Source organism: Podarcis melisellensis (genome assembly GCF_964234715.1).
Source record: "Podarcis melisellensis genome assembly, chromosome: 3".
NCBI lineage: Eukaryota > Metazoa > Chordata > Lepidosauria > Squamata > Lacertidae > Podarcis > Podarcis melisellensis.
In genome coordinates this window covers 19,311,383-19,321,853 of record NC_138530.1, presented here as the reverse complement: position 1 = coordinate 19,321,853, position 10,471 = coordinate 19,311,383, and the positions used below count along the sequence as shown (strand labels likewise).

The following is a 10,471-nucleotide window of genomic DNA, read 5'->3' as shown; positions in this document are numbered from 1 at the left end:
CAGGGCAGTAGGGCGGTGAGGGAGGCAAGGGCATTGGGTTGACCTGACCATTTAGAAGTTCACACCAAGACTCTTCTTCCAGGTGAGGCGCAGCCCTTTCACTTCTCCTCTGATTTTGGCCGGTGCGTTATAAAAAAAGCCGCCTTCCCCTACCCAAGTGCCAGGGCTCTGCGAAGGAGAGGGTGGTATTGCTAACCCAGAAAGGGGGGTGCGGGAAGAAAAGACGGCGTGAGAGGAAGGAGGGGCAGGCACAGGGGCAGGCTGCCCGAGTCGCTGCTTGGTGGCTGGGCAATAGCAGGCAAGCATGAGCTGGCCGGGGAGGCCCCAGCCAGGTTAAAGAGCTGGATTGAGACAGCGTGAGCTTGTGGGTAAGTGAAGCACTGAAGTCGAGCTAGCTGCTATATGCTTGTATTTCCGACACGGTGTAAGGCTGTGCTGCGGCGTCTTGAGTGTGTAGCATACGCAGAGGTTTCTCCAGCCTGGCGAGATGGTAGGTCGGTTGGTCAAAAATGGTTTGGCAGCAGCAGATCATTATCTAGCAGTAGCCTTGCCTTCCTGGGATACTTGCCTTCCTTTGGTTGCTGGAATTTGAGTTTGGGCTTTCCCTCTCGGTCCTTTCCGGGTTGCGCTGGGGGACGCCGGGGCATCTCCCAGCAGCCCACCTGCCTGAGCTCTGGAGGGAGCCCTGGAAGAAGGTTGCACCCACGGAGGGAACGTGGTACCTGACCTATGTTGGCGGGAGGGCGATGAGCTTTCTTTTCTGGACAGTGATTGGCTCTTGGGGGAAGCACTGAGGTTTCGCGGGGGGAGGCTGGGACTCCAAGGTGGGGGGCGGGGGGTTTTCCTCGGACTGCTCCGCAAGGGAGGTACGGCGGGAGTCGGCGTTGCTTTCGCCCGGGAGTCGCCGGATGGTCTTTGCCCCTGAAGCCTGCAGGAGGATACCAAAGAGAAAGAGGAGGTGGGGAGAAAACAAAGAGAATTTAATGGCAAAGCTAACGCTACTGGCTACATCAGACTTGTGGCAGGAGAGGGGCAGCCAGGCAGTCCACATACACAGTCACACAACTATATAAAAAGCTCTGGTTCATATATTTTGGCATGGTTAGTACTACACTCTCAGAACAGGAGACGAAGCCTGTCCCCCTACCTATCAGGGACTGGCTGGATGAGGAGAAATGGTGGAAGGCACCAGCTGAGGAACCCTCCCTCCAAGACAAACCCCAGAGGAGGAAGGCTCAGAGCCCAGGGATTGGTGGTGGGACACCAAGGAGAGGTCAGGGGGAGAGGGTTGGAAGGAAGGCCTGGATGCTGAAGGGGCAACAGGGTTTAGTGAGCAGGAAGAGCCTGTGACAGGGAGCAGTTCAGACTCCGAGGCTGAAGCAGAGGAGGGGGATTAGAGATAGCTGAAGAATCCAGGGAGCCTGTAACCTCACTTCTCGCAGTGAGGGAACCACCAGAAGGCCCTTGGAGCCAGATCTGAGTGTCTAGGCTGAAGTCTTACTGAGGGAAAAAGGCTGAAGGTCAGGGAATGCTGTGGGAGGGGGCGTGGAGTAACTGCATAACTGGGATGGGGGGGAATCCAGCAGGTGACGCGATACCTTAGCGATACCTCTTAAAGAGAAGAGACAAATCACAATCCTGTGGGTGGACAAAAGGAGGAGCTGAGGAGCTGCTTAGAGAAGTTAGCTGGCTGAAATAGTGAGCGCTTGGCTTCAGAAGGAAGGAGGGCCTCTCATACAGACTCACCTGTTGGTCACAGCTTTATCACCTGGGCTGCTACTCAGTGCTGGCGGCAGAAGAGTTGAGGGGCTCCCGGATTTCAATTCTATCACAGGCGGCTTTGCAGGCACAATGGGGCGAGGGATTCTGCTCTTTGTGCTCAAGCCTCTCTCTTCCATCTTAACCAGGGAATATTTCTCCTGACTCCCCGTCTTCCTCGGGGTGAAGTCGTCTGAGTCGTGGGTGTCCTCCTCGGAGCCAGTGGCCGAGAGTGTTTCTGAAGCTCGCCGCCTCTCGTCGCTGGAGGAAGCAGAGGATGACGCACCGGAAGCTAACCTGAGCAGACGGTTCTGCCTCCTCTCCATCACCAGGCGAGCCAAATCCTGCTGCTTCAGCCTCTTGTACAGCCGCTCTTTGCCAGAGTGCGAGGCCGAAAGGTCTGAGCCAGTGTCCTCTTCGGACAGCAAAACGGGGATCCGGCTTCTGTACCTGACGCTGAGGGGCTTTCTGGGGCTCTCTTTTGGAACATCTGGAGGGAGTTCCATTTTCTTAAAGGATTCCATTGCAAGAGTGTTATTTTCAAGGCCAGGCTCTTCTGTATCCATCTTATCGGCTTCCTCTAAATCTGACTCAGGGGCAATTGTGCCTTTGCGCTCCAGGTCGTCCTCTTCCATTTTATTAACGCCATTGAGAAGCACAGCCTGCTCCCCTACAATTTCAGAGGTGGTTTCGATGTGATTCACCGAGAGAGCACAGCTTTCCATCTCTCCCCCTTCCAGAGCCGAGTTCACGCTCCCGTTTTCTACAAGTGCCTGATTTTCCTCCATCTCTTCCTCAATGATGATCTCTTCATACTGCCCTGGAGTAGGGTATTCCTCGTGCCTCATCACCTGACCACCGGAAGACATGATGTTCAGATGGGTCTTTTCTGCGATGTGAACAAACGTGCGCTCAACTTTGGTGAAAGGGGATGAGGTGGTGGCCACAGTAACAGGAGGCTTTGGTTCTGACTTAAGGATGGAGGACAAGGTCCCTGGTTCCGATACATCAAGCTGGCTTCCCATTGGCTGCGGTTTCTCACTCTGTGGAGTCAATGCAGCGAGAGTGCCAAGATCGGCATCAGGAGCCAAGTCTGCGTTCACGGGAGACTTCTTGATGTCACCGGGCGAAAAGAGAACCAATGTTTTGGAGCCTTCTTCAAGTTCCAAGTCTCCTTCTGCTGCTGAGGCTCGGCCCTTGGACTCCTTTTGGTCATCAGCCAAGAGGGTGGATGGGGCACCTTCCTGACTGTGCTCAGTACTTTTCTGGCTCACGTCACTGCTTGAGTCGCTGTGCAGATCAAGCTCTTCTCCTAAGTCACCAGCTTCGTCGTCGTCGTCATCATCTTCTTCCTCCTCCTCCTCTTCTTCTTCCTCCTCCTCCTCCTCTTCCTCCTCTTCCGCCTTCTCATATCTGTCATTTGCCATTTCTAGATGGGCTGCCGGTGGTTTGCAAGGGGCAGTTAAGACAACATTTGAGAAATCCACCTTCTTTATATGCTGGAGAATTCTGGACCGTTCCCTGTTTTCTGACACATCCCTTTTAAAGTCTTGATAAGGCAAACTTAAAGGCACCACCTTGGGGAGACCATTCATTTCAAAAGGCTTCAGTGTGAACACCTGGAGCAAGACAGGGAAGAAGGAGAAAACAGTTATCCCGAGAACACTAAATGGAAAATGTATTTGGGGCATCCGCACCAGACATTCAAAGTAGATTTAAAGCACATGGCTTCTACCAAACAATCTTGTGGTTCACACCCAGCAGAGCTACAATTCCCAGTGCCCACAACAAGCGACAGTTCCCATAATTATTTTGGGGGAAGTCATGTGCTTTAAATGTATCATTATGGACTCAGACCATGTCTGATTCATGAAAAATTGGTTAGAACTGGAGAAGGCTCGAGACAGAACCTAAAAATACTAAAAGTTGTCTTTGAGGATAGTTTCTGGACAAATACATTACATTACCGCATGGTATTAAACTCGGTCCTTAGGGCCCGAGAGTGTCTTCTGGGATGTCTGATCAACAGTTCGTGGAATTCCCCCTTCATTCTTTTTCAGTGCTTCATCATTAATATCCAGGCATGATACTGGTAGGAAAGGAAAGGAAGGAAAGGCCACTGCTTCCCACTCATCTCAGGTCACTGCTGCTAAAGACAAGCAAGAGGCAGGGCCTCCCCTACACCTCCTGCTAGTGTGATGTCTGATGAACACTCCTGACAGGTAACAATGCAAAAGCTCATTATACAGTTAATGCATCCGCCAGTCTCATGGGCCACCAAGCCATCAAACTGGAGGAGGTACAACATCAACACCAGCAATATCACTTTGAAAGAAGAGGATATAAAATAGTAAACTGGAACACATCCGATGGCTCACAGCCATTCACAATAGCATGGAAAGAGTGTTGCTATAAACACGTGTGTGTGTGTGTGTGTGTGTGCGTGCACATGTGTGTGTGTATCTAGATCTTGATATATCTCATCTGTATACCTGAAGGAGTGTCTCCACCCATATCATTCAGCCTGACCCAGAGGTCCAGCTCCAGGGGCCTTCTGGCAGTTCCCACATTGTGAGAAGTGAAGTTACACGTAACCAGGCAGAGGGCCTTTTCAGTAGGTGTTCCTGTGGGACACCCTCCCATCAGATGTCGAGGAGATAATAAACTTATGACTTTTAGAAGAAATCTGAAGGCAACCCTGTATAGGAAAGTCTTTAATGTTTGATGTTTTATTATGTTGTTATATCTGTTAGATGCCACCCACAGTGGTTGGGGCAACCCAGTCAGATGGGTGGGATACTAATAATAATTTTTTATTAGTATTGTTATTATATCTACAGTGGTACCTTGGTTCTCAAATGGCTTGGCTCCGGAAGAAATCAGTTCCCAAATGCCGCAAATCTGGAAGTAAGTGTTCCGGTTTGTTAACTTTTTTGGGGAGCTGAATGTCCGACGCGGCTTCCGATTGAGTGCAGGAAGCTCCTGCAGCCAAATGGAAGCTGCGCCTTGGTTTTCGAACAGTTCCAGGAGTTGAACGGACTCCCGGAATGGATTAAGTTTGATAACCAAGGTACCACTGTATAGAACTTGATATGTTTAATTAGGCTTTTCTCTCCCATCCGCAATCTCCCTTCAGGAAAGGAAGACAGGAAGGAGCAGGGACTAGTCCCATTTTTTCCTTTGAAAACATTAAAACAAGATTAAATAATAGATCCACAGTTGGACCACCTTACTCACAGGCAAAAAAAAAAAAAGTTTTGGAAGGACCATTCTCAAATATTTTCCAGGGGTGCCTGAGATTCTCTAACAATTTGGAGGGAGCCTGGGATTTATTCATTTATAATTACCAGAAAATTCTTAGGGTGGTGTTGATGCTGGATTTCCTAGCCATACTGCACGGCCCACCTGTGCCTGAGATTCCGTCAAGGATGTAAACTGCAGGGAGAGTGAAATGCCTTTGTGCACTGTTACCATGGAGTCCCACAAAAAGAGATGGGGAATAGAAATAAGAAAGCAGGGGCGGGATGAGACCAAAGAAAAAAGAGGCTGAGGGAAGATGGTGTTGCAGAGAGGAGCGGGTGCCGTGAGAACAAGAGGGAGCATTAGCGGAGATAAGACTCCAGGAGTTGAAGGTTCAACCAGGGTGGTTGAGGCACTCACTGTCTTCTTGCTCCACCGGGACTGCTGGTGTGATGGCCTGGGATTCTGATTCAGAGGCTGAACCAGAGGAATCCCAGCCTGCACAGGAGTCCCCGCCTCCAGGGCCGGCTGAACTGGGGCAAGGCCTAGATTCTGAGGAGCCTGCACCTGTGTCAGATCCTCAGGAGCAGGCACCAGGTGAAACCATTCTGGCCCCAGAGGTGCTTGAGGACTCAGTGTCTACAGGTGAGCCTCCGCTGGGGCCCAGTAACCCTTCGGCCTCTTCTGAACTGCAGAGGCTTAGGGCAGAGAGGCGAAGGGAACTGGTTGCTCCCAGGAGGAGTGCTCGCCTTAAGACCAGGAGAGGCGGGGCTCCTGGGGGCCGGGACCGCCCCTGGCCTTAGAGAAGATAAAGGTCAGTCAGCCCGGTCCCAGGTTGCGGGAGCAACGTCGTTGTGGAGTACCTGCTCTTACCCAGACCTAGACCTGAACCTCCAGTGTTCCTGTTCCTCGCCTGGCTTCCTGCTTCTGACCTTCCAGCGTTCCTGTTCCTCGCCTGGCTTCCTGCTTCTGACCTTCCAGTGTTCCTGTTCCCTGCCCGGCTCCCTGTTTCGGACCTCGCCTCACATCTTGTGAACCCTGACTACGGTAACAGTACCTTCCCCCCAGGACCAGCACAGCTGGCCAGAAGAAAGAAGGACAAGAAATTCCAGGTGGTGTATCTACATGACAGATCATAATCCTCCTGTCCCAGGATATTAGTAATACAGTCATTCCTCGGGTTGAAGGAGCTTCGGTTTGAGCATTTTAGGGTTGTACTCCGCGGCAACCCGGAAGTAACGGAATGTATTATTTCTGGATTTCGCCGCTCGTGCATGCGCAGACGCTCAAAATGATGTCACGCGCATGCACAGAAGCGGTGAATCGCAACCTGTGCACGTGCAGACGTGGGTTGCATTCGCTTCAGGATGCGAATGGGGCTCCAGAACGGAACCCGTTCGCATCCAGAGGTACCACTGTACTAGACGCTTAGGTCTCTGCCATGGGTGTCTACTTTGCACTGCTTCTAAATTTACCTGCTGTTATTTATTTACTTTGTGGTCCCCACCCTGCTCTCAGCTCTCACCTGTGGCTCCTAAAAGCTGTCAGTGTGTGACAGCCGCCACATTGCAGAAACGGCTTCGACAGGCCGGCTAAACCAGGTGAAGGTCTTAAAACTTTGGCAAGTTAGGGACTTCCCTGCATGCAAAGACAGGCTCTGGAGGATTGAACGGGCGACACCAGCAGTGGGCCCAACAGTCAAGAAGGACACCATGTTCTTTTCTAGGCCCTTGTGGCTCATGGAGGCAGCAGCTGTTCCAAGAAGCTGGAAAACTACAATGGATTAACCAGGCAGCAGCGAGCAAGAGGAGTTTTAAAAGTGTGGGGAGTGGGTGAGGTTGTCTTGCCATGACACCCCCTTCTCAGATAAAGCCAGAGGATAGTTTTTCATTTCGGGATTAGCAACCCCAGGGGGAGAAAGGGGTCAAAACCAGAGGAAGAGACATTCCTAGACCAGTATTTCCCAAAGTGGGCAATATCGCCCCCTGGAGGAGAGCTGGAATGATCCAGGGGGGCAGTAGTAGCCTTGGGTGCAATTGGGGGGCGCTGAGTAATAATAAGGGGGCGGTGGAAGTATAAAGAAAGAGAAGGAAATTTTGAAAAAGCGTTCATATTTAATCTGTTATGTAATGATGCTTACAACCAGTTCGGGCACCATTGTGGGACAGAAATGCCTCCCCTGGATTCAGCGATTCAGTGCTGGAAGCAAAGGGTTTTCCCGGGCTTAGGTGAACCTTTTTTGGCATCACCCAGGAAATGGGTCGCAGTTTGCCTGTCTATTTGGCCAATGGCAGGTGAGCTGTGGCACCAGCCCTGCCCCTGGGGTAGATCGGACTGAGCCGGCAGGTAGATTGGGGGGGGGGCTGAGTAATTATTATTTTTCAAGGGGGGGCAGTAAGTTTGGGAATCTCTGTCCTAGACTGTACACAGCACAGCAGCCAAAACCTTTAAACTCAGCATGACAACAGCTGTAACGAGCAGAACAGAGCTCTGTCACTGGAGGTTCAGAGGCTAGCAGTGCCTTTTATCAGCTGCAAATGGTTTGACAGCTACAGCCATTCGTGGGCCGGGAAAGCTTTGCCTTGGTAGTTCATGCATTGGTTACTCCAAGACTGGGTTACTGCAATGTGCTCTGGGTGGAGCTTCCCTTGCGCTTGATCCAGAAGCTGCAGTTAGTGCAGAATGCTGCCGCATGATTGCTGACAGGAGTAAGGCCTTGCCAGCATATACATCTGTGCTGAGAGAACTGCACTGGTTGCTCATTTGCCACCGGGCCAAGTTCAAAGTGTGACAATTAGTGTAAAAAGCCCTTAACAGCATACCTATGAGATTGCCTTACTGCATTCAATCGCTTTGATGGGCAGAATTGGTGGTACTACAGGTGCCACACAATACCTGTTCTGCATTTGTAAGAACATAATCATATTGTGTGGCAGCACCTACACTTTGGAACTCCCTGCCTATTGATACCAAGCAGCTGCCTTCAGTGTGTGCTTTTTGGTGCCTGCTAAAAAACATTTGTGTTTACACAAGCTTACCCAGATGCTGATTGGGTTGTTGTTTACTGGGTTGTTTTTTTTGTTTTTATCATGCATTTTGTGTTTTTATACTGTGATTTAATGTTGTACCCCTGAGACCTGTGGGTAGAGGTGGTATACAAATTTAATTTAATAATAATAATAATAGAAAGGGGATGTGAATTGTAACCTGCTTCAGTATTCTAACTTTTTCTATGTTTTAAAAGATGCTTGTGAATTTTTTTCTTGATAACTTCTTTGCTTTATCTTTTCGTACAATGCTTTGAAGCCCTCCCCCCACCCTTACAATCAAGCAGTGTGTAAATTTTATGAAATAAATAAAGTAGATAAACTATAGAACTTGCTCCCACAAGGGCAGTGATGCCCACCAACCTAGATGTCCTGAAAAGAGTACAGTGGTGCCCCGCAAGACGAACGCCTCGCAAGACGGAAAACCCGCTAGACGAAAGGGTTTTCCGTTTTGGAGGCGCTTCGCAAAACGAATTTTCCCTATGGGCTTGCTTCGCAAGACGAAAATGTCTTGCGAGTTCCTGCGGGGGTTTTTTCCCTCCCCCCCTTTTCCTAAGCCACTAAGCCACTTATCAGCTGATCGGCTGATAAGCCGGTTAACAGCTAATCGCTAAAAGCCGCTAAACCGCTAATAGCGCTAATCCGCTAAGCTGTCAATGGGCTTGCTTCGCAAGACAAAAAAACTGCTATACGAAGAGCCTCACGGAACGGATTAATTTAGTCTTGCGAGGCACCACTGTATCAGACAAATTCATAGACAGCTACTAGCTACGGTGGTTATGTTCTGCTTCCACAGTTGGAGGCAGTCCTGTTTCTGAACCCCAGTTGCTGCAAACTTTAGGAAGGGGAGAGATGGCCTTGTGCTCGAATCCTGCTTGTGGGTTTCCCACAGGCACCTGGATGGTGACTGTGAGAAGAGGATGTTGGGCTGGATGGGCCATTGGCCTCATCCAGCAGGCTCTTCTTATGTCCTTAACCGCAAGAATTCACTTTTTAAAGCCTAGCAAGAAGACCCAAATGTGGCCTGACAGTCCTCTCTATCCAGCCTTCGGGGATTTCTCCCAGCCGTGTTTAAGCCTGAACCTGCTTTGCCCTAAAATAGCTTAGGTGCTTTTACCTGGCTGGAATGTGGCCTTGAGCTGTAAGAATGACTCTTTTGCTGCTGGAATGTACCGTATTTTTCGCTCCATAAGACGCACCTGACCATAAGACGTGCTTAGTTTTTAGAGGGGGAATGCAAGGGAAAAAATATTCTTTAAAGGGAGCGCTGAGTAGAGCCTGTATGCATCCCAGGCTCTGCTCAGCGGTCCCTTTCACAAGCCGCATGGAGCGTGTGTGTCGCACTTGCAGGCTTTTCCCCGAGGAGGGAGAAGGGCAGCCCGTTACTGACAGGCTGCCCTTCTCCTTCCTCGGGGAAAAGTCCCCAAGAGCCGCACACATGCTCCATGCAGCTCTTTAAAGGGAGCGCTGAGCAGCGCCTCCCGCCTGCATTTGCTCCATAAGACACACACAAATTTCCCCTTACTTTTTAGGAGGGAAAAGGTACGTCTTATAGAGCGAAAAATACGGTACATTGTAACAAAGTTAAAAGTCACATCCATCGCTCTTCCTGCTTTTTCCAGTGGTGTATCTTGGGGTCTCAAATTTCAGTGTGATGCCCCAAATCGGCTGCTTCCCTGCTTCTTGTGCTCCATTCTAAATCATAGCACCCCCGAGGCTCCGCCCCAAGTGCGAACAAAACAGTTGCGCTCCTCTAAATCCGCCTCTGGGTCCACCTACCATTAGCATGCAGAAAGGTTGCTCACAAGGGAATGAAACCCCTAGGATGAAAAAGGGGCTCCACCAGTTATCTAGAATCAGAGTAAGCTGCTTATATGGGGTCAGCTGTTTTGCCGATAGAGCCCAGAATTGTCTATTATGAGTTGCAGCAGCTCTCCAGAGTCTCAGATAGATGAAACCATGAGCATGGGGATTGATTAGTGGAACTGATGAAGGAATGACCAGCCGAGAGAGAGCAATGTCTCCTGCACTCGTGGTGTTCCTCTTGCACTCATGGGAGTACATTTGTCCAGCAAGGGTCATCTCTCGCCCCGCCCCACCCCACCCCACCTCAAATAGCACAGCGCTTGTTATTTGTCTAGCCCTATGAGTCAAACCCTTTTATTCCTCTGGCCAATTTTTTAAGCCAGTCCAGAACACTGGATTTTACTTTGTGAGCCGATACAGTGGTACCTCGGGTTAAGTACTTTATTCGTTCTGGGGGTCTGTTCTTAACCTGAAACTGTTCTTAACCAGAAGCACCACTTTAGCTAATAGGGCCTCCTGCTGCTGCCACGCCGCCAGAGCACGATTTCTGTTCTCATCCTGAAGCAAAATTCTTAACCTGAGGTACTATTTCTGGGTTAGTGGAGTCTGTAACCTGAAGC

At 50.2% G+C, this 10,471-nt stretch overlaps 1 protein-coding gene across 1 annotated transcript in view; it reads right to left on the bottom strand.

Annotated features, from left to right (window-relative positions):
• Nucleotides 1-392: 392 nt before the first annotated feature.
• TTBK1 (tau tubulin kinase 1) overlaps nt 393-10,471 on the bottom strand; it is an 88,274-nt gene continuing 78,195 nt past the window's right edge. Inside the window, exons 13-14 of the mRNA XM_081904583.1 lie at nt 1,747-3,377; nt 393-928 (exon numbers count right to left, since the gene is read on the bottom strand). Of these exons, the coding sequence (XP_081760709.1) occupies nt 532-928; nt 1,747-3,377 (2,028 nt within the window). The 3' untranslated portion in view covers nt 393-531. The remainder of the gene's footprint in view (nt 929-1,746; nt 3,378-10,471) is intronic.